At 37.1% G+C, this 24,147-nt stretch overlaps 1 protein-coding gene across 9 annotated transcripts in view; it reads left to right on the forward strand.

Annotated features, from left to right (window-relative positions):
* Window positions 1-24,147, forward strand: part of UBR2 (ubiquitin protein ligase E3 component n-recognin 2) — a 125,268-nt gene that overhangs the window by 6,133 nt on the left and 94,988 nt on the right. For all 9 annotated transcript variants that reach the window (XR_004622065.1, XR_004622064.1, XM_034648003.1 and 6 more), the window contains exon 2: window positions 3,428-3,687. Coding sequence is in view for 7 of the 9 variants with exons in the window: in XM_034648003.1 (XP_034503894.1) it covers window positions 3,428-3,687 (260 nt within the window). In the remaining 2 variants the exon portion in view is untranslated. The remainder of the gene's footprint in view (window positions 1-3,427; window positions 3,688-24,147) is intronic.

Here is a 24,147-nt window from a genome sequence, read left to right on the forward strand (position 1 = left end):
TTTAAAAAAAAAAAAAAAATCTATGAACATATTTGACCACAAAACACGTAATTTCTTTTAGAAAGTACTCACCTTTTATTCTCCCTGGATTAAAATCCTGCAAAAGTGGTTTTTCTCAAGAAAAATGGGAACATAAGGTATAAGAAAAACAAAAATTATTCTTAAAATAAAACCTTTAAATGTGTTGTAAATTAACATTGCCTGAAGTATAACTTTCTAGGACCATAGGAATGAATTCTTTGAATCGTAAAGCTTAATTTTTTATCCAGAAACAAGTTACTTAGGTTGATTTGACTATCTTCATTCATATTTTGAGATAGGATTTCTGACAATGGGTGAAAAACTAGACATTTATCCTTAGATGTAGCCAAAAAAGTATTTTTTAGCTCAGAGAATTAGATTTTAGGTTGCTTATTGTTGGTGACTCTTTGCCTTTTACTATTGACTATTTTTTTTAACTCATCCTTTATAATTGCTGAATTTAATATGTGTCTGTGTGATTTTGATTACAAATCACTTCTCTAGAGGGAGCTAATCCTTAATCCTATGGGATTATCTCCCAAGAAGTGCTCGTTTTAAGAGTAATGTAGTCTCTTCCTACTTGCATAAAGCAAAAAACTAAATTGGTAACATTTGAAAAAGATAGTTTCTTTTCAGGGGTGAAAACTATTTCACTCTGCTCTCTAAGAAGCTTCGGTTCAGCCATGTAATTTACGAACAAGATTTTTACATTTTTAGTACACATGAAAATGTGAGGTCGACTAGAAAGTTAATATATGCCACCTCAGGAATATTTAAAATCTCACTCTACATATTGTTATTTTTAGAAGGAAGGAAGTGGGTGAAGACTGTACAAGTAAGAGTTAAAATGAAGACCTTATACTGTTGTCTTACCGTTTTAGACATTACTAGAACGTAAACTCTTTAACAAGGATGTAATGTGAACTTTGGTTGTAATCCATAGGTAAATATTTGACTTATAAATTAGCAGTTCTGTTAACTGCATCTTTGTACAAGTGAGTCCTTTCATGTATTCTGATTTTAAATTTTTACCTGGTTTAGAGCCAAAATAAGTTGCAATTACACAAAGCCGTATGGGGGACAATTAAACATACAGATAGAATTGACAGGGATAAATGACAATACAGGGAAAAGACTTAAGATATAAGGAGATAAAAAAGGAAAAGAAAGGAGGTGGTTTGAAGGATGCCTCATTAGGGCTTATTTGGTTTGGGTTGTAGAGACTGCAGGCCTGGATCTATTATCTCGGCTTCCATTAAAGCCACAAGGAGCATCTTCCTGCAATATCAGTGTTATATGACAGTGGGTAGTATAAGCATATTTATTGTCATTCATTTAACAGATTTACTAAATGCCCACGGGGCTGAGTTCTGTTTTAGACCTAGGGGAAGTGGGAACAGGTGGTGGGAGTGAGGAATGGGCTGAGCAGGCATCTTAGAGAAAGTGAAACATACTGGAAGTTCTGAAGAATGAGTAGAAAATAGGCGGTAAAGCAGAGAGAAGAGCACTACCGGTCAGGAGGAGGGAGCTAAGTATGACAGAGGCAAAGGACCTTATAGACCATGTCAGGGGACTTGACTTGATCCTAAATACAAGGGGAAGCTGAATGATACGACATTTTGCAAGAATAACTCTGGTAGTGAGGTTGGAAAATGGACTGTACAAGGGCAAGATCAGCAGGGATGCCCAGTTAGGACATTTTTTCACTAATTTTGGAGAAAGATAGGAGTAGGGGTTTTGGACCAGAGTAGTGGGGATGGTGCCTGTAGAGATGAAGAGAAAGAAATGGATAAAGTCAACAGATTATTTGCCTAATAGACAAGACGTGATTAATTGGATGTTGGGTTGAGGAATAAGGATTTTAGGTTTTTCTGGTTTGGGTACGTAGTTAGATGCTGGTCTCTAAAATAAGGAAGGGGAGAAAATAGGTTTTTGAGGAGGGTTAGTGGAGATCATAAGTTCAGTTTTAGACCTATTGAGTTGGTGTTTGAATCACGAGAAACTTCTTTTTCTCTCTATACTTAACCAATACTTGTGGCCACCAAATATGTGAGGTTTTTCCCATACCAAGCAATTCCCTAATTCCCTACAGACACCCAAGTAGGTGTCTTACAATTCAGTACAATTCTGACACCATATACCTGGAGTTAGCATCAGATCCCACAGATTAAGGGCTCAGTCCCACAAGACTGACTACTACTCACTACTTAAGATGCCAACCAGAAGCAGCAGGTCCTCAGGTTACCTAGAACTTCTGTCTGACTTGGCTACAAATCGAGAGTTCCCCTGACCCCCTCTTCGGGTTCAATAATTTGCTAGAATGGTTCACAGAATTCAGGGAAATGGTTTATTTACTAGATTAGTGGTTTATTGTAAAATGATAGAACTCAAGACAGCAGACGGAAGAGATGCATAGAGCAAGGTATGTGGGAAGGGGTGCAGAGCTTCCATGCTGTATCTAGGTGCACCAGCACTTCTGTGTTCACCATTCCAGAAGCTCTTTGAGCCCCAACATAGAAATTTTTATGGAAGCTTCATTATGTAAGCATAATTAAATAAATCATTGGCCATTAATGATTAGCTCAACCGCCAGCGCCTCTCCCTTCCCTGAGGTTGGGGGTGGAGGCTGTTATTTCCAACCTTCTTATCACATGCTTTGTTCCCCTGGCAACCAGGTCTCCATCCCTGGGGGCTTTCCAAAAGTCATCTCATTAACCTCAGCTCCAGTTCAGTTGAAAGGAGATTAATTACCACAGGTAGTTGGACATAAAAGTTTGGTGCAGAAAAATGGCATTTGTTTTTGAGCAGGGAGAGCAAAGGAGAAAGGATTTACAGAGAGGTTCATCAGGGAAAGAAGGCATAATTGATAAAGTCTTTTGTAGAGTCCCATTCATAAGAGACTGGTATATCATTTGTAAGTGTAAGTAGGCATAGTGTAAGGCTGTTCATGTTCACTGCATATTCTTCCTGTCAGCAAACTGACATGAGAATACAAATACACAATCTGTGTATCATTTGAGCAAAGCATTAGAAAGGAAGTCAGATGGGCATAATAAAACTGGTGTCTTATATGATGATTTGTTGTGGTCATTTTCCTGTAACTGCCTACAGAAGCTTGCTTCAAGAGTAATTTTGAGGAGACAGATCATTTCACTTTAAAGTAGAATTCTGAAATACTTGGCATTTTAATAAAGTTCTAAATGAATTTTACCCTTTTTGGAAAGAAAACTTAGAGTTGTGAGTGATGTCAACAAAATAGTTTATATGACTCTCTTAACATTGTTTTTGTACCTAAAAGAATATATAGTAGGTTTATCCAAATTAGCAGTTGGACATTGTTTAAACCTAATTTTTCTTTTTTCTTTCTTTCTTTCTTTCTTTCTTTCTTTCTTTTTTTTTTTTAAAGAAATGGCTGCAAGCAACTGACCTCACTAGAGAAGTATACCAGCATTTAGCCCACTATGTACCCAAAATCTACTGCAGGGGTCCCAACCCTTTTCCACAGAAGGAGGACATGCTGGCACAGCATGTTTTGTTGGGACCAATGGAGTGGTACCTTTGTGGTGAAGATCCTGCATTTGGATTTCCAAAACTTGAACAAGCAAACAAACCTTCTCATCTTTGTGGTCGTGTTTTTAAAGTAGGAGAGCCTACATACTCTTGCAGGTAAAATATTATAATTTTCTTTCTAAAAGGCTCTTGTTTTTACTTTTTTTTCCTGAAACCTTGTTTTTGTTTTAAAATTATGAAATACATACATATTAAGTCTACACAACAAATATATATGGTTTATTAAATAATCATGAAACAAATATTCATGTAATTATTTTCCAGGTCAAGAAATAGAACATCAGCATTCCAGAAAACCACAGATGCTTTCTTCCTTCCCTCTATTTAACTGCTACCCTGACTCTCATAATAATCACTTCTTTGCTTTTCTTGATGGTTTTCTAGTTAGTGATTTTTTTTTTTTTAATGTTGAGAATTGAGTGTACAAGGGCAGAAGATGGAGAGGAAGCTGCCCTGTCTCCTTTAAAACCCATCTATTCCTATTTCACAGAACTAGTCATTGTCAACAGTTGCTTATGTATCCTTCCAGAAATTTTTTATGCATATTCAGGCCCATATATGGCTATCTTATACATATATGCAAGCATACATACAAAAGGGAGTATGTGTTATATATTCTGGGCTAAATTTTCCTTTCTCTGTTTAACAAAATCTTGACTTCTATCCATATCAGCTGATATAGCTAGATAATATTCCATTGCCTGGGTGTACTATCTATAGAGACATTATGTAACATTTCTTTTCCTTAACACTTTTTCCTATAAGACTTAAACTTAATAAGTTCAATTTTGGTTAAGGCCTATAAGTATCTATGGTAGTCTTTCTTTATAAGCATGTTAGAATACCAGTGGAGATCTTTTTATATTTTGAAATACTGTTAGATTTAGTTTTTTGTTCGTCTATATAAAAACTTCTTTGAGTTTTCTGTTGATGTTTGAAGCAGTAGATTTAGTTTAACGTCACGATGTACAGATGAGGAAACTGAGATCCACTTCTTCCAGTAATGTCTTTGGTAGCAAAAAGGTCCATTTCCAACACATGTATTTGAATGTCATATCTTTTAATCTTCAATCTGGAATGTTTTCTCGGGGTTTTTTGTTGGTTTGGTTTGGTTTGGTTTTGGGTTTTTTTACTTCTATGCTCTTGGTACTTTTAAATATTACAAGCCACTTATTTTTTAAACGTCCATTTGGGTTTGTCTGACCCACTCATAAGACTGGAGTCAGCTTGCATCTTTCACAGGAATATCACAGAAATCACATGTTCTCATTCTTATTTTAGCCTATCAAGAAGCATGTGATTTTGGGGGCGCCTGGGTGGCACAGCGGTTAAGCATCTGCCTTCGGCTCAGGGCGTGATCCCGGCGTTATGGGATCGAGCCCCACATCAGGCTCCTCTGCTGTGAGCCTGCTTCTTCCTCTCCCACTCCCCCTGCTTGTGTTCCCTCTCTTGCTGGCTGTCTCTATCTCTGTCAAATAAATAAATAAAATCTTTAAAAAAAAAAAAAAAAAGAAGCATGTGATTTTGATTTGTTTGATAACTGGTGGTGTTAATTTTGGTCACTTGATTAAGGGGGTGTCTACAAGACTTCTCTACTGTGAAGTTACTCTCTTACCCTTTGTAATCAATAAGTATTTTGTGGGGAGGTACTCTAAGCTATTAAATATCCCATTTCTTATCAGACATTCATTTTATTCATGTATTTATCTCAGTATGTATTCATGGAAGCCCATTATCGTGTTCAAATAGTTCTAGATTTGACCAATGGGATGCCCTTCAAGCTGTATTCTTTGTTCTTTTCATGTCCTCATCATTCTTTGAACACTTCCTTGTTCTAACACAAGATGTTTAGGACACAGCTTCGACTTTCTCCTGCCCCAGACCTGAAATCAGTCATTTCTTTAAGGAGTCTGGTTCCTTTTCAGTAGTCATTAGTGTTAAGAAATAAGATACTAGGTGTGCTTGTTTCTGTTTGTATGTCACTAATCCCAGGCCCTCTCAGTGGATCTGTAGTGTATATATGCCTATAGATACATATTGAAAGAAGTATTGAAAATCATGCATTTACAGTAATCTCTCCAGTTCCAATCTAGTGCCACAGGCTTCTCTCTTGGTTTTTCCCTTGGCATATTTGTAACTTCCTTCCCTGATGAATCTGATTCTCATTATCCTAAAAATACTTACTAATTTGATCATTTACTTATATACAACCATTTTTCGCTGCCTTCACCACTGCCTTGTCCCATTTGGGCTCCACACCCTATGCTGGGTCCTGGTAGCCTTCCTCCACCCCACGTTAGGGCAGATCTAAAAGAAGTCTTTAAGACACATGGTCACAGCTTTTGTGTTGAATCACCTGGATGTCTGCCTTGACAGGAAGTCCAGACTCTTCTAGCAGTGTTTGCTGGACTTGAGGTATCTCTGTGGCACTCTTGGAGAGTGTCATCCTCTGTGTGTGCAGCCCAACCCTCAGCCAAGAACTCATCCGTAGGTGACCTCCACATAGACTTCTGTCCTTTCCTGGCCCCTCCCATTCTGCATACATTCCCGCTGTGGTGCCCTGACCCAAGGCTTCTAGCTCTTTTACCTGCCCCCAAATTTGATCTAGTCTCAGCTCAGTGGGACCTTTCTGCACTGCTTAGATTCTAGCTCACTGTGTCACAGGTGGGAATTTACCTCCTCAGTGAAAGAGCCTTATGTATTCATCTAGTTTTATGGCTGTGTAGAGTGGAAGGCTGGTTGAGTACCAGTTACTCTGCTGTAACCAGAAGTGTAAGTCCCAGTATTTCTTTTAACGAAGAAAGTGCCTTATGTTTGTTGAGCACCTTCTAGGCACCACATTTAATGCTGAGAGCTTAATATGAAATCATGTTTAATCCGTCTACAGACTTCTGAGATAATACCCCTGAGGAGACTGAGGCTCAAAGTTGTTAAGTGACTTACCTGCAGTCATAAAAATTGAAACCCGGGCTCTCAGATTCTAAAGTCCATTATCTTTTCATTTTACCTTTCATTGATTCTCATATATTGGTCTCTCAGAAATTTTTCATTCATATTCAGTAAAAGGAGAGGAAAAAATAGGAAAAATGTTCTGTTGAAACTAAATCTGTCTAGCTTCTAAATTCTGAGAGGTGTTCTTTGTTGTTAAAATATTAGTATATGGAATGATGACAATGAACTAGTTTTGTTTCTTAATGTTTTTAGAAAAAAAATCAATCCTCTCTGTGGTCATTCTACTCGTCCCTGAAACTCAGAAATCTGGGAACTACACACTAACACTTGGTCCCTAAGTGGAAAATCAAGTTACATTTAGTACTTCTGTACTACAAAGTACCTGCGAAGAATATTAAATAAAAATATTTGGGCTGGAGAAAGAGCTTTTGGTGACAATATTGTGAACTTGGCCTGAATCCCTTTCTCCCTCATTATCCCCAATTAGACTAGTCTATAAGCTTCTTTTTCCCCTTTGCAGATGTTTGGCACTTAGAATAGCCTCATACATGTTAGGTGCTCAGCAAATATTTGTTGAGGAAATGTCTGTCACATTGTTCAAAGTACAGAGGACAGTTTTAGAGATATTTTGCTGTTCCTACCTTAGTTAAATTGCTTGAGTATTCCTATTTTTTGCCCATTTCCATACCTGTCCGGTGGCAATATCATATTTCTTGTAAGCCAGCTACTTTGGGAGATGTTTTTCATGATTATGTATGGAAAATCCCTCCCATTTTAGATTTTATAACTTCGAATATTCATTCTTATACCCAGCCAACTAATTAATAGGACAGCTGGTGCTACAGGTACACAGCACATTAATCTCTCTTATGAATTTATTGCCACCTTATTTATCTTTTAACCATAGGCACAGTATTCAGGAATTTTGTTAGTCCCAGGAATTCATATGTGTCCATGTGGGTCCATCCCAGGGGAGAAGAGTTTGGGTACAGGTTTGAATGCTTTATACGGAGGCCTTGATTAAATTGACAGAGTTCTGGGATCTTCCATTACTAGAAGAAGAGGAAGTAAGAAGACTCTTATCTTCAAAAGTGACCGTGGAATAGGCTTTTGGAAGTTTGGAGGAGTTTGGAGTGGGATGGAGGAGGAGGAATATATTTATACCTTCAGTGAAAATGTTGTACTGAAAAGGTACCTGTATTGGAAGGTTAGGTCTGCGTAAAGGATTTGTAGGTGAAACCCAAGTCAGTGATGATCTTAGTAGATTTTTTTCAGTATTACATGTGGTCAAGTTTGAACCAGGGTACGTCAGTTTCTCTGAGATACAAGTCCATTTCACTGTAGTCCAGAGGTTCAGGTTAATCCATCATCCCTCTTCTGGATATTCTGTGTATTAAGAGGATGTATGTAATCAATGGAAAGGAAGGCACAATGGGTAGGGGGAATGCCTCATGTTGTGAGGAGAAAATTACTTTGTTGACATCATCTAAAGAGAGTCATGAGGGTATATTAAGGACAAAGAACACAAAGAACAGCCTCAGCTACTGCTTTTTTGAAATTAAAAACCTAACAGGCAAAACATGCGTTTGGTTATATCGTTCAGAAGGTACACAAGTGTACGCCATGAAAAATAACCTTCCTTCTCCACCCCTTAATTTCCCTGTTTCCTTATCCAGAAGTGACCACCGTTAGTAGTTTCTTGTGTATTCTTCCATATATCCTATGCATTTGCAAGCATTTATATTTTATTTAGTAAATGCTAGCATGTCACTTAAACTGTTTTCACCTTGCTTATATCATTTAAAATTTGTTCTTAAAATGTTACATAACATTAGAGAGAGAGTATGTGTGCTGACTTTGTCTTATGCTTTTAATGGCTGATTATTCTATTGTAGGATAGTCTATCCTTTACTTACTAGCCTTCTATTAATAGACATTTAGAGACATTTAGGTGGTTTCCAGTATTATAAATAATACTGCACTGAATATCTTCGTATGTCTTTGTGTACATATAGAAGTAGGTTCACAGGATACATTCCTTTAAGTAAAATTTCTGTGTCAAAGGATGCATACATTTATTTCTCTTTTAATGACCAGTAGTAAAAACCTATAAAATGAAAACTAGATGGGGACGCCTTGGTGGGTCAGTTGGTTAAGTGTCTACCTTTCGCTTGGGTCATGATCCCAGGGTCCTGTGATGGAGTCCCACATTGACTTCCTTGCTTGGTGTGAAAACTGCTTCTCCCTCTGCCTGCCACTCCCCCTGCTTGAGCTTGCTGTCTCTCTTCTGACAAATACATAAAATCTTTTTTTTTTTTAAAGATTTTATTTATTTATTTGATAGAGAGAGAGACAGCCAGCGAGAGAGGGAACACAAGCAGGCAGAGTGGGAGAGGAAGAAGCAGGCTCCCAGCAGAAGAGCCTGATGTGGGGCTCGATTCTGGAATACCAGGATCACACCCTGAGCTGAAGGCAGATGCTTAACGACTGAGCCACCCAGGCGCCCCCAAATACATAAAATCTTAAAAAAAAAAGAGAGATTATGTGCTAGTTTGAGGAAGAGAGGCAGGGTGGGGGGGCAAACAACAGAAACTGCAGTGGAGATAATGGGAAAGTTTGGAAAACCTGTCTTCTAGCCCACCTTATGGGAAGAAGAAACCAGGAAGAACAGAACGGTGTGTGGCAGCCAGAAGGAGGAGGCAGATTGGCCAATTACCTGAGCTGTAGAGGAAAGAAATCAGTGTTTGGTGAGAATCTCACATGAAAGAACAGAAGTCTTTCTCTCTGGGATAGGAGAGAAAAATTTAATCTGTAAAGGGTCTGGTAGGTCCTAAGCTTGGACTACACTCTTAACAGATATTTTTAAACTTTGCTGTTACCTGAAGTTGGCCACACTGCAGGTTAAGGGTACTGTCCTTCAAGACTGTCCAAGATACAGCTGCAAGTTTAGTGATTCTCAGAGGCAATTCTGATCAGCTGGCGGCAAGTTTCAGGTATCTCCACAGACTGCCATGGGTACGTAATTCATTAGAACAACTCCCAGAACTGAGGAAAATGCTGTAGTTATGATTAAAGTTTTATCACAGCAAAAGGATACAGATCAGAATCAGAGAGATACATAGGAAGATTTCCAAATGCAAAGCTTGTCTTGTCCTCAGGGACACATTATCTTTCTGGCACATTAATGCATGACAGTACACACAGTATTTGGCAACTAGGGACTCTCATCCTGGCTTTGGTGTCCAGAGTTTTTATTGGGGTTTTATTATGTAGGCATGACTAACTGAATCATTGCCCACGGGCTTAATATCTAGCTCCACTTCCCTTCCCAGAGGTAGGGCTAATATGTGGCTGAAAGCCCCAACCCTCCAATCACGGGTTTGTCTTTCTTATATGGCCAATCCCCACTCTGCCTCATTCATTAGCATACACTATCATGTGGAGGGGGCAGCATGAATAACAAAGATATTCCTATCACACAGGAAATTGTAAGGATTTAGAGTTCCCTGCAGGAACCATGGAACGAAAGCCAGCCAGATTCTTTAATTATACAGTTGTTGAGAAAGTAAATGAGATCCATTGTATATTGCTTTCCATGATTCTTAGCACATGGTAAACTCTTAGTAAATGTCCATGCCGAGGTCCTGGGGATGATTGTCTCCTGTTATTCCCATGTCTCATGTATTCCTGGTAAAATGACATAGAGCCTATCATTTGGAAAGATGAAATATGGTTATTGAAATTCTAGAGGAGTTTCTAAACTAGATCCTTCAAGGATAAAAGTGATTCTTGTCTATAGGATAGAGGTTTTCTTGAACTAGAAAAAATGATATTCAGGAGTTTATGTGTGGTACTTAGGAAAGGGATTTGTGAAAGGACTTAAGTTAGTCTTTCTCTAGAGAGTTATTTGTTCATAGTTTCTAAACTTGTGTAGGTCACAAATTATCTTGCTAAAGCCTCTGTGATACCAGAAAAAGCTATCTGTTTTCATGCAGTAGGCTAATATTTATATTTGTCTATACTTAGTTTTCTATTAGGAAAAGTGTAGTCAAATTTAACACTTGTTATTCCTTTCTAAATAGAGATGGTTGTTACTAGGGACAGTAATCTTAGTATTGGTTTTGATCATAACTATTTACCATTTCATAACCATTAAGAAGAATAAAATATTAGTAGAATATGAAATCATACTTTAGTGTGGTATAAATTTTGAGTTTAACAGTTCTGATAGATGTAAAGAACTTAGGTTTAATTTCACTGATTTCTTTGTATAGTTAGATTGAGAACTTTTTTTATTAGAGTTTTATTTATTTACGTAATCTCCACATCCGATGTAGGTGTAGCTCAAACCCATGAACCTGAGATCGGGTCACATGCTCTTCCAACTGAGCCAGCCAGGTGCCCCGACAACGTTTTTTTTTGTAACTAACTAACTATTTATTTATTTGTTTTTAAGATTTCTTTATTTATTTGAGACCAGGGGTGGAAGGGCAGAGGGAGAGAGAATCTCAAGCAGACTCCCCTCTGTGCACGGAGCCTGACGCAGGGCTCGATCTCATGACCCTGAGATCACGACCTGAGCAGAAACCAAGAGTCAGACGCTTAATTGACTGCGCCACCCAGGCACCCCTTAACTAATAATTTAAAAACTTATTGCATGAATGTTACAGATACTAGCAGTTATGGTTGGGGAGTTATGCTGCTATCAGGAATATTCTTAGCATATGTTTCCAGATAATGCTTTATGATGCTTTATTATATAATAAACTATTAAATGGTTTCACTCAGGTTTAACTTTTTTCCTTAACTTTGACTCTGCTAGTCATGATAGATGATGTTATGCTGAGAATAACAAACCACCCTACAGTCTTGAAGACTTGAACTACCTAAAATACATGTTTTACTCAGACCGTGTGACCCGTTTGGATCAGTGAGGGCAATGAGTGGAGGGTTCTACTCTGATTAGTTACTTAACACCATATTACGTCTTCATAAACTTAATGCTTTTTAGGGTTCAGCACAGCAGGGGAAGAGTAGAGCTGGAGAGTCTTGCCCAGCAAATAAATTGCCCTAGCTCAGAATTAGCAACCACCCCCGCATCCCTTTAGTCAGAACTAATCTGAAGGCCTCTGTCCAACTGCAAAACAGGGTGAGGAGGTGTAATTCTCCTGTGTCTGGAAAAGATGCACACTCTCTCTGTGGATGAACATTAGAAGTTTCTTCAGTGATTTTTTTAGGGGTTTTGGGTTATTTTTCCTTCCTCACAGAGCAGTTAGGAAAAATGAGGTAATGTATAAATATAGCACTTGAGGAATTATATTTACATAGGTAAGAGTTTTTAAACCAAACACTGAGTCTTCAGATGAGTTACTGAGCCATGATTAATATCTCAGACAGAGGGGTAGACGTGATTTCATTTCTATTCTGTGTGGAAATATAAAGCTCTAATGTGGAAGAAAGAACCTCTTATTTCCAGTGAGAAGAGTTTGTTTAGTTTCTTGGCTTTAAAAAAACTTGAAAACTTGATCTCTTTTTAGCTGAGTTCTATTTTAAGACCGTTTCTTTTTGCCGTGAATAGTCCAGAGATTGAAATCAATGCTGTGTTAGTTTTAAAAATATTGACTACCTCTAATTATGATGTGCTACACGAATGAAAGTATACTGTGTATATTGCAATTGTGACTTTTTTCCATTTAACAATTTGTCTTAGAGATCTTTCCCTGTCAGTATATATAAATCATCATTCTTTTAACTGCTGTGTTTCCATAGTACGTTCAGGCCATAATTTATTTCATTGCTCTGTTAATGAAATTAGAAATGGGGAACTTCTAGGGTGTTTTCCCCATAATGAACTATGCTGCAAAGAACACCCTGTACATATTTGTACACATCTCTTTTGTACACTCACACACGGGTCAGTATTTTTCAAGGTAAATACCTTGAAGTAAAATTTCAGTGCTATGTGTTACCACTGTGAGCTTCAGTATATTGGAAATTCCCTTGGCTGCACTGCTCACCTTGCCCTGGGAAAATGACAGGGAGTGGGCAGTTGATATCTCCTAGATAGTTTGGATTCCTGTAGTTGTCTAAAATGAGTCTTGTATTCTTATTTTAGAGATCTGTGATCATTTTTAATTACTCTGGCCAGTTTGTTGCAGGATTGAACATAGGCATGCATGGGGTATAATATCAACTTTATATGTATGCCTTTGTCTTGATGTTAGGAAATACTAGAACTATGACTAGATACTCTGGGCTGATCCTTTCAGGTAAGGAAACTCAGACTTAATGTCTAAAATTTTCCTTTTGATACCCAATTGAGTTTTGTGGGTTTTTTTTAAGGGAAAATTTACATATTTCAAAAGGCACAAATCTTAATTATACATTTCTGACAATAGTCAACCCCTTGTAACTCACATCCCTTCAAGATACGAACATTTCCATCTGACTAGAAATTTCCCTCTGAGTAGCTCCAGCCCCTAGGTAACCACTATTCTGATAATTTCACTGTAGATTATTTTTGCCTGTTCTAGAACTTCATAAAAATGAAATCATTCTTTTGTGCCTGGCTTCTTTTACTCACATAATGTCTATCAGATTTATCCATGTTGTTATGATTTTCGGAAATTGGTCCCACTCTAATTGCTGAGTAGTAGTCCATTGTATGAATGTACTTATAATTGCCCATAATCCATTGTCTTGTTGACGAACATTTGAGTTGTTTCGGTTTGAGGCTATCATGAGTAAAGTTTCTGACCTTTTTTTTATGCTTTTTTTTTTAAGATTTTTTAGTTTTTATTTATTTTTTTTTTTCAGAGAGAGAGAGAGAGAGACAGAGCGCGCACGTGCAAGAGCGTGAGCCCAAGCCCAAGCAGGGGGAGGGGTTAGAGGAAGAAGCAGACTCCCCACTGAGCAGAGAGCTCAATGCAGCACTTGATCATGACCTGAGCTGAAGGCAGACACTTAACGGACTGAGTCACCTAGGCGCCCACCTTTTTTTTTTTAACAATTATATTTTTTTAGTGAAAAAAATTTAAAGGATGGAAAGTGCTAATTTTCTTTCATAAATCATATCAAGTTTTATTTTTTTTTTTATTTCTTTATCCATTTGAGAGAGCAAGAGAGAGAGAGCAAGCAAGAGCCAGGAGGGGGATGTAGAGGGAGAGGGATAAACAGGCTGAGCGTGGACCCCAGCACATGGCTCCATCCTAGGACTTTGAGGTCCCAACCTGAGCTGAAGCCACTTACCCAGCTGAGCCACCCAGGTGTCCCTAAATCATATCAGTTTATGCCAACATCATTTTAAATGCAGCATACTAAAGTAGTAGGTGTTATTATCCTGTACTTAACCATACTTCTGTGTGTGTTGTTTTTTTTTAAGATTTTATTTATTTATTTGAGAGAATGAAAGAGAGAAGAGAGCACGAGAGGGGGGAGGGGGAGAGAAGCAGACCCCCCCCCCCCCTGCTGAGCAGGGAGCCCAATGTGGGATTCCATTCCTGGACTTAAGGATCATGACCTGAGCCAAAGGCAGTTGCCCAACCAACTGAGCCACCCAGGCGCCCATTCTATGTGTTTAATATGCCAAATAACATAAATCTGGAACTATTAAAAATCTTCAGCTTTTTATGACACATTTTAGGAATATTAAGATACCCTTAAAATAGGCCTTTCTGGCAGTAATCTAATACAGTGAACATTCTTATCTGATACATTAGTTACTGTTACTATTTGCAAACAAGTCTTTTTCTGGACTTTAGTTTTTCATGGATAATCCTTATGAGTGGAATTGCTGAATCAAAGGGCAGGTATATGTTGAACTTAAGAAACTGCTGAAACTTTCTTCAAAATGGTTTTTTGTTCCTACCCGTAATGTATGAAAATTCTGTTTGTTCCATATCCTCACCAACATTTGATGTCAGTTTTTTTTAGTTTTAGCCATTCTGTGTAGTGGTATCTCATTAGGTTTTTAATTACCCCAATGACTAATGATGTTGGTGGAATTTTACATGAACTCATTGTTCATTCATCTAACTTCTGAAGTTTTTTTCCAGTCTTTTGTCTTTTATTGGATTGTTTGTCTTTTTATTATTGAGTGTTAAAGTTCTTTAGATATTCTGGGTACAAGTCCTTTGTTAGACATGTTTTGTGAATATTTTCTCCCAGTCTGTGGCTTGCCTATATGGTATCTTAATGACAGAAGTTTTTAATTGTGATGTCATTTTACCAGTTTTTTTTTTTCCTTTTCTGATGATTTAAGAAATGTCTGCCTTTTCCCAGGTAGCAAAGATAGTCTGCGTGTTTTCTTCTATAAACTTTGAAATGTTAGATTTTATGTCTGGGTTTATGATCTGTCTTGAACATTTTTTTTATATGGTTTGAGGTAGGGGTTGAGCTTCACTAATTTATATGTGAATATCCAGTTGTTCCAGCAGCATTTGTTTCTCTCCCTATTGAATTGCTTTGATACCTTATCAAAAACCATTTGACCATATAAGTGTGGGCCTATTTCAGAACACCCTAATCTACAGAGATAAAATCTCTTTTATCCACATAGGATACGTTCCAAGACCCCCAATGGATGCCCGAAACCACGCATAGCACCAAATCCTACTTATACTGTGTTTTTTTTGCTATACATACATACTTATGATAAAGCTTAATTTAGAAATTAGGCACAATAAGAGATTAACAGCAATAACTAATAAAACAATAATGATAACAATATAGTGTAATAAAAGTTATGTGAATGTGGTCTCTCTCTCAAAATATCTTATTGTATGTATTCATGCTTTTTGTGATGATGCGAGATGATAAAATGCCTACATGATGAAACGAAGTGACATTTGGTCAGAAAGATGATCATCTGCTTCCAGACTTTGGTTGACCACAGGTAACTGAAACTGGTGAAAGTGAAACCGCAGATAAGGGGGGACTGCTGTATTCCATTCATTGAGGTGGCTATTCTTTCAGCAGTAACCACATTATCTTGCTGGTGGTCTTGCTATAGTTAGCCTTCAACTGATTAGTATAAATCTTAAATTTCCTTTTAAAATTGATTAATTTTTTAATTAATTTATTTTTAAGATTTCATTTATTTATTTATCAGAGAGAGAGAGAGCATAGGCGGGGGGGTGGCAGGCAGAGGGAGAAGCAGGCTCCCAGCTGAGCAAGGAGCCCCATGCGGGACTTGATCCCAGGACCCTGGGATCATGACCTGAGCCGAAGGCAGAGGCTTAACCAGGCATCCCAAATTTCTGTTCTTTTAAATTTTCTGTCTAGTTCAAGTCATTTGCATTTTGTGAATTTCAGAATTACAGCTTGTCAGTTGTTTGAAGAAAGAATGCTGAGGTTATGAATAGGATTGTGTTATTGTTTCATTTTGCTTTTTAAAGATTTTATTTATTATTGAGGAAGAGAGAGACTGTGGGAGGGAGAGGGAGAGAGAATCAAGCAGGTTCCGCCTGAGCACAGAGCCCAATTGGGACTCAATCCCATGACCACAACCACAAGATCATGACTTGATCTGAAGCTAAGAGTCGAACACTTAACCAACTGAGCCACCCAGGTACCTGTAGGATTGTGTTTAAAGATTGATTGGGAAGAATTGACATTTTAACAATATTGAATTTTCCAATCCGTGAACATCATAGTATTTCTCCATTTATTAAGGACTTCTTTAATCTCTTCAGCAATATCTTAAAGGTTTTATGTAGAAGTTGTGTACACCTTTGGTTATGTTTATTCCTACGTATTTTATGATTTTTTTTTCTTAGTTTTAGTTTCCATTTTTTTCTGTGAGTATAAAGAAATACAGTTGGTTTCTGATATTGAATTTATGTCTTGTGACCTTGCTGAATTGGCTTAGTAGTTTTTGTTTTGGTTTTTTTCCTCAGGATTTTTACGTAATCAAGTCATTTTTGAATGGGGACAGTTTTACTTTTTCCTTTCCAACCTTCTATTTCTTTTTTGTACCTTATTGCACGTTGAAAGTGGGACATCCTTGCCTTGTTCCCAATCTTAGGGGAAGGGGGAAGGTATTCAGTCTTAAACTATTAAGTATAATGTTAGGTATTGTTTTCTCTTATATACCCTTGATCTTATTGAGGAAGTCCCTGTTTCTGGTTTGCAGAGTTTTAAAGAGTATTATAAATGACTGTTGAATATTGTCAACTGCTTTTATATTGCAGCTTTCAGGATTGTCGTAATTTTTCTTTTTTATTCCATTAGTGATTGCATTAATTGATTTTTCAGATGTTTTTAATTACTGAAATACACCCAACTTGATTATTATGTATTATAACTTTTGCATATTGCTAGATTCAGTTTGCTGATATTGTGTTAAAGACTTTTGTGATTGTGTTCCATGCAGTATACCAATCTGTCACTTTCTTAGATTGTCTTTGGTTTTGATATCAGAGTTAATGCTGGCCTTATAAAATGAATTAAGAAGTATTTTTTCTATATTTTCTGAAGAATCTATGTAAAATTGATAGGATTTCTTGCTTAAATGTTGGATTGAATTTGTCAGTAAAACAATCAAGACCTGGGGTTTTCTTTGAAGGAAGTTTTTGATAACAAATTTCTTTGATACTTATTACAGTTATTCAGAACTGTATTTCATCTTGTGTCAAGAAATATGTTTCATTGTGTAATGTCAAATTTATTGATATAAAGTTGTACATAATATTTCCTTATGCTATTGATGTCTGTGGTATCTATAGTGAGGTCCCCTCTTTCATTCCTGATATTAGTAATTTGTGTTTTATGTTGTTAATCAGTTTTATAAATCTTTCCAAAGAATCTCTTTTTGGCTTTGTTAATGTTCTCTTTTATGTGTTTTGTTTCATTGATTTTTGCTCTTACTGTTATTCATTCTTCTTTCTGCTTGCTTTAGATTTAATGTGCTTATATTTTATTCTTTAATCCATCAGTTATTTAGAAGTATATTATTTAATTTCCAAATACTTGAGGCTTTCCTAGATATTGTAACTTATTTATAACACAAATGTTCTATAAGGTTTCAGCCTTGAAATTTATTAAGACTTGTTTTATGTGGGGCGCCTGGGTGGCTCAGCTGGTTAAACATCTGCCTTTGGCTCCAGTCATGATCTCAGGGTCCTGGGATCGAGCCCCACGTCAGGCTTCCTGCTCGGTGGGGAGCCTGCTTCTCCCTTTTCCTCTGCCTGCCATTTCCTCGGCTTGTGCTCTCTGTCAAATAAATAAATTTTAGAACTCTTTAAAAAAAAATAAAAAGACTTGTTTTATGATTCAGGACCATGGTCAGTCTTGAACATTCCATATACACTTGAAAAGAAGGTGTATTTGGCAGTTGTTGAGTATAATATTCTGTAAATGTCAGTTAGGACAAGGTGGTTGGTAGTATCAAATCAGGTCTTCTGTATGCTTATTTATTGATTTTTATGACTAGCTGTTTTATCAATTACTGAGAAAAGGATATGAAAATATCCAAATGTGATTGTGGATTTATTTCTTCTAGTTCTATCAGTTTATATTTCAGTTATCTATAAGCTCTATTATTAGCCACATACATAGGTGTTTATAATTGCTGTGACTTCCTGATGTATTGACCCTTTTATCATTATGAATTGTCATTGTCCTTTATTAATTCTGGTAATATTCTTTGTCTCAGGTCTGTTTTATCAGATGTTTTATAGCCACTCCTACGTATTATAACATATCCGTTATACTTTTTTTTCCCTTTATTCTGTTGTTGCCCTAGAATTTGCAGTATGTGTTTACAATTAATCCAAGTTTACTTTGAGAAAATTTTTCTTTCTCCTTCACTTTTGAAAGATAATTTTGCAGGTACAGAATTCTAGGTTGGTGGGGTTTTTCCTTCAACATTTTAATTATTCCACTCTAGGGTGCCTGGGTGGCTCAGTCGTTAAGCGTCTGCCTTCAGCTCAGGTCATGATCTCAGAGTCCTGGGATTGAGCCCCGCATCTGGCTCCCTGCTCAGTGGGAGGCCTGCTTCTCCCTCTGCCTGCTGCTCCCCCTGCTTGTGTTCCCTCTCTCTCTGTCAAATAAATGAATAAAAAATCTTAAAACAAAAAAATTCCTCTCTACTCTCCTCTAGCTTGTATGGCTTCTGAGAAATCCAGATATAATTCTTATCTTTATTCCTGTGTAGGTAAGGTGTTTTTCTCCTCTGGCTTCTTTTTCTTTATCTTTCATTTTCTGTGATCTGAAAATAATATGCCTAGGAATAGTCTTTTTGGGATTTATTTTACTTGATGTTCTCTGAGCTTTCTGGATCTGTAGTTTGGTGTCTGACATTATTTTAGGGAAGTTCTCAGTAATTATTGTTTCAAAGAGTTCTTCTGTTCCTTTTTCTTTCTTTCTTTCAAGATTTTATTCATTTACTTGTCAGAGAGAGAGAGGACCCAGGACCCTGGGATCATGACCTGAGCTGAAGGCAGACACAACCAGCTGAGCCACCCATACATCCCTCCTTTTTCTTTTGTCTTTTTGTCTTCTCTGGTATCCCTGTTAAACATACATTATATCTTTTGTAGTTGTCTCACAATCTGTGGATATTTTGTTCTGTGTTTCTTTCAGTCTTTTTTCTGTTTGCTTTTCAGATTGTTGAGATATCCTCAAACTCAAGGATTCTTTGCTCAGCTATGTCCAGTCTACTAATAAGCCCATCAAAGGCATTCTTCATTCTGTTACAATGTTTTGATCTCTAGCATTTCTTTTTAGTTCTTAAAATTTCTATCTCTGCTTCCATTGCCCTTCTGTTCTTGCATGCTGTCTACTATATCCATCAGAGGCTCTAATGTATTAGTTACAGTTGTTTTAAATTTCAGATCTGATAAATCCAACATTTCTGACATAACCTGAGTCTGATTTTGATGCTTCGTCTGTCTCTTCAAACTGAATTTTTTGCCTTTTAGTTAGTCTTACAATTTTTTGGTGATAGCCAGGCATATGATATACCAGGTAAAAGGAATTCCATAAGCCTTTAGTGATGTGGCAGTAAGGTGTGGGGGAGGGGAAGCATTCTGTAGTCCTATGATTAGATCTCAGTCTTCTAGTTGGCCTGTATCTCTTGGCTCTGAACTTCCCACGTACTTTTCATTGCCCCCCCCCCCGCCACACACCTGTCTTTATGTGGGACAGAATGGCTAGAGTGGGCTGGAAGTGGATATTTCTCTTTTCCAGGTCAGTTAGACTCTGATAAAAGCCTAGCAGGTTAGGCTCTGAATATAGTTTCTTCTGAGGGCAGACTTTTTAAGAACAGAATGCCTTTGCATATTTCGGAATGGTTTCTTTTTTTCCTACCTGCTGGAAACAGGAGAGGATTTTTCTCTGATGTTCACTGTGAGAACCTAGTAGAATTCCAGGAAATAGAACTCACTAAAATGTTAGGGCCCCCAATGACTGGGTCCCCCTCTGGTTCCCAGTGACTGGACTTTTAATCTCTCAAACATTCACACTGAGCCTCCAGCAGCTTGTCAGGTAAATTTGTCAGGTACGTTTCCCTACCTCAGCACTGGTTCCTGTAGAGGTTTGCATTTTTCGGTTGCTGCTCTCACAAGTTGTGTTTCTCTGTATTCATTTATGGGTCTCTGTAATTTCAGGGGTAGCAGTTTGTTCTGTGACCTTACTTTTGTAAATCTAAGAAGAGTTGGTTTTTCAGTTTGTTTAGCTTTTTACTTGTTAGGACAGTGGGGCAACCTCCAAACTTAGTACATGCTCACTGGAAACTGGAAGTCTGCACTCATTTTTTAGGGATATTTTCCTGAATGTAGAATGCTGGGTTGATACTTTTTTTTTTTTTTTTTTCCTTTTCAGCATTTTAAAGATCTTGTTCCATTGTCTTCTGATCTCTGTTGTTTCTGATGATGTCCACTTTTATTAGCATATCTGCGTTGCTCTGTATCAAGTGTGCTGGTTTTCTCTAGCTGCCTTCAAGACTTGCACTTTATTGTTGGATTTTAGCAGTGTGACTGTGATATGCCTAGTGGTATGTTCTCTGTTTTTATCCTTATGGGGTCCCTTGAGTTTCTTGGATCATAAGTTGATGTCTTTAACCAGATTTGGGAAGTTTCGGTTATTACTTTTCAAATATACTTTTGTCTCATATTTTCCACTCCTGGGATTCCAGTTACATAGTAGGATAATTGAGGGACTAATTAGTACTACATAGTAGTAGTGCCTAAATAAACTTAAAAATATATGTAAAATTACTATGAATATATGTGTGTAATACAAATGTATTTATGTAGACAGTGTACACTCTGAACATTCTAATAAGCATAGGATTCAAGAGAGTTTGGAGATGACTGCTTTTGCTAAAGCTCTAAAATCTCAGGGATCTGTGTGTGCTTTCACCAAACCAGCATAACTTTAATATGGCAGTTAACAACTGGTCCTGTAATTGTACACATTTGTCTTTTCTGTTAAATGATGGGCTTCGAGAACAAGGGTCTGGCTTTACTTTTCTTTATAATTATGTAAAGACAGTGGCTCTCAGGTTGGTTTTTAGAGATCCAGAAATGCTGTCTATGAGAGGCAAAGTGAAACTGGAAGTCACTAAAAATAGGAATAGAAACAGAGAAAAAAACACCAGCCAAAAGTATGATAAAGTAGAAAGCTGGAATAGCAGCTTTCATATCTGATAAATAGAAATTATGGTAGAAAACTAAGGGACACAAAAAGACAACCAAATTTTAAAAATGGGCAAGGGATCTGAATAGACGTTTCTCCAAACATTCTGGTTCATTATGTTTGTGCAACCTTGTAATAGTACAGACTGCCAAGTTGGACACTTTTTTTTTTTTTTAATTAAGAAGCCATTGTATTTGTTTTTGTTTTTAAAATAAGCCCTACACCCAACATGGGGCTTGAACTCATGATCCTGAGATCAAGAATCACATGCTCTGGTGACTGAGCCAGCCAGGCGCTCCTAGGGTGAACACTTTTAAAAAGATGAATTTTATATGTGAAGTACATCTCAGTTTTTAAAAAGCAATCTGTATATTTGATGTTAAAGGAAACTTCAGTTAATTCTCAAGGGAGGCTCAGAACCATACAGATTGTTCTCCCACTGTGTTTAATAAATTTAGAAACAACAAAAGGGTAGGCTAAATAAATTTTATGTTTGGAAACTAACATTGCTAATCTTGAGTAAAAGAATATCACTGAAATCACTAAGGAAATTTAGAAGAACTGAATGATAACATTATGTGTTGAAATTTAGCTAAAGGAGTATTTAGTAGGAAATATATACTTTTAAAATATTTGCCAAAAAAAAAAAAAAGAAAGGTTAAAAATAAGCTATGTGGTGGAAACAAATGAAAACGAAAACACAGTTGTCCAAAATCTTTGGGATGTAGCAAAAGTGGTTCTAAGAGGGAAGTTTATAGCAATACAGGCCTACCTCAAAAAGCAAGAAAAATTTCAAACAACCTAACCTTATACCTAAAGGAGCTAGAAAAAGGAGAACAAAACCCAAACCCAGCAAAAGGAAGGAAATAATAAAGAGCAGAGCAGAAATAAATGATATAGAAACTAAAGAAAAAAAAAAAAGATCAATGAATCCAGGATGTGGTTCTTTGAAAAGATCAACAAAATTGATAAACCTGTAGCAAGACTCATTTAAAAAAAGAGAGGGAGGGAAAACCCAAATAAACAAAATCATTAGTGAAAGAAATAACCAATGCCACAGAAATACAAACAGTTGTTATAGAATATTATGAAAAACCTATATGCCAAAAAATTGGAAAACTTGGAATGGATGAATTTCTAGAAAGGTACAACCTACCAAAACTAAAACAGGAAAAAGAAAATTTGAACAGACCAATTACTAGCAATGAAATTGAATCAGTAATTTAAAAATTCCCAATAAATGAAAGTCAAGGACCAGACGGCTTCACAGGTGAATTCTATCACACATTTAGGGAAGATTTAATGCCTATTCTCAAACTATTCCAAAAAATACAAGAGAAAGGAAAACTTTCAAATTCATTCTGTGAGGCCAGTGTATTAAAACCAGGTAAAGGCACCACAAAAAAAGAGAATTACAGGCTAATATCTCTGACGAATATAGATGCAGAAATCCACAACAAAATATCAGCAAACCGAATCCAACAATACATTTAAAAAAAATCGTACACCACGATCAAGTGGGATTTATTCCCAGGATGCAAGGAGGGTTCGATATTCACAAAACAATCTACGTGATACGTCACATCAGTAAGAGAAAGGATAAAAACCATATAATCATTTCTGTAGATGCAGAAAAATCATTTGACAAAGTACAACATCCATTCATGATAAAAACTCTCTGCATGGGGTGCCTGGGTGGCTCAGTCATTAAGCGTCTGCCTTTGGCTCAGGGCGTGATCCCGGCGTTCTGGGATCGAGCCCCACATCAGGCTCCTACGCTGGGAGCCTGCTTCTTCCTCTCCCTCTCCCCCTGCTTGTGTTCCCTCTCTCGCTGGCTGTCACTCTCTCTGTCAAATAAGTAAAATCTTAAAAAAAAAAAAAAAAAACCCTCTGCAAAGTAGGCCTAGAGGGAACATATATCTCAGCACAATAAAGGCCTTAAAAGAAAAACATATAGCCAACATCATACTTAATGGTGAAAACTGAGAGCTTTTCCCCTAAGGTCAGGAACAAGACAAGGATGTCCTCTATCACCGCTTTTATTCAACATAGGACTGGAAGTCCTAGCCACAGCAATTAGAGAACATAAATAAAAGGCATCCAAATTGGTAAGGAAGAAGTAAAACCCTCACTGTTTGCAGGTGACATGATACTATATATAGAAAACCCTAAAGACACCACCAGAAAGCTATTAGAAGTGATAAAACAAATTCAGTAAAGTCACAGTTTATAGAATCAACGAACAGAAATCTGTTGCATTCCTATACACTAATAATGAAACAGCAGAAAGTGAATTAAGAAAGCAATCCCATTTATAATTGCACCAAAAACAATAAAATATCTAGGAATAAACTTAACCAAAGAGGTAAAAGACTTGTACTCTGAAAACTATAAAACACTGTTGAAAGAAATTGAAGACAATGGAAGGGAATGGAAAGACATTCCATGGAATGTTCATGGATTGGAAGAACAAGTATTATTAAAATGTCTGTACTATCCAAAGCAATCCATAGTCTTAATGCAATCCCTATCAAATTACCAACAGTATTTTTCACAGAACTAGAACAATCCTAAAATCTGTATGGAATCACAAAAGACCTTGAATAGCCAAAGCAGTCTTGAAAAAAAAAAAATGAAAGTATCAGAATTCCAGATTGCAAGTTATATTACAAAGTGGTAGGGCACCTGGGTGGCTCAGTCCGTTAAGCATTTGCCTTCAGCTGAGGTCACGATCCCAGGATCCTGGGTTCAAGTGCTGCATCAGGCTCCCTGTTCGGTGGGGAGTCTGCCTCTCCCTCTGCCCCTCCCTCCTCCCCGCTCATATGCTCTTTCTCTGTCTCTCTCTCTAATAGATAAATAAAATCTTTAAAAAGGAATTTTTTTTTAAGATTTAATTTATTTATTAGAGAGAGAGAATGTATGCGTGCATGAGCAGAGGGAGAGAAATCCTCAAGCAGACTCCCCGCC

Source organism: Ailuropoda melanoleuca, chromosome 19 (assembly GCF_002007445.2).
Source record: "Ailuropoda melanoleuca isolate Jingjing chromosome 19, ASM200744v2, whole genome shotgun sequence".
In the NCBI taxonomy this organism is placed as follows: Eukaryota; Metazoa; Chordata; class Mammalia; order Carnivora; family Ursidae; genus Ailuropoda; species Ailuropoda melanoleuca.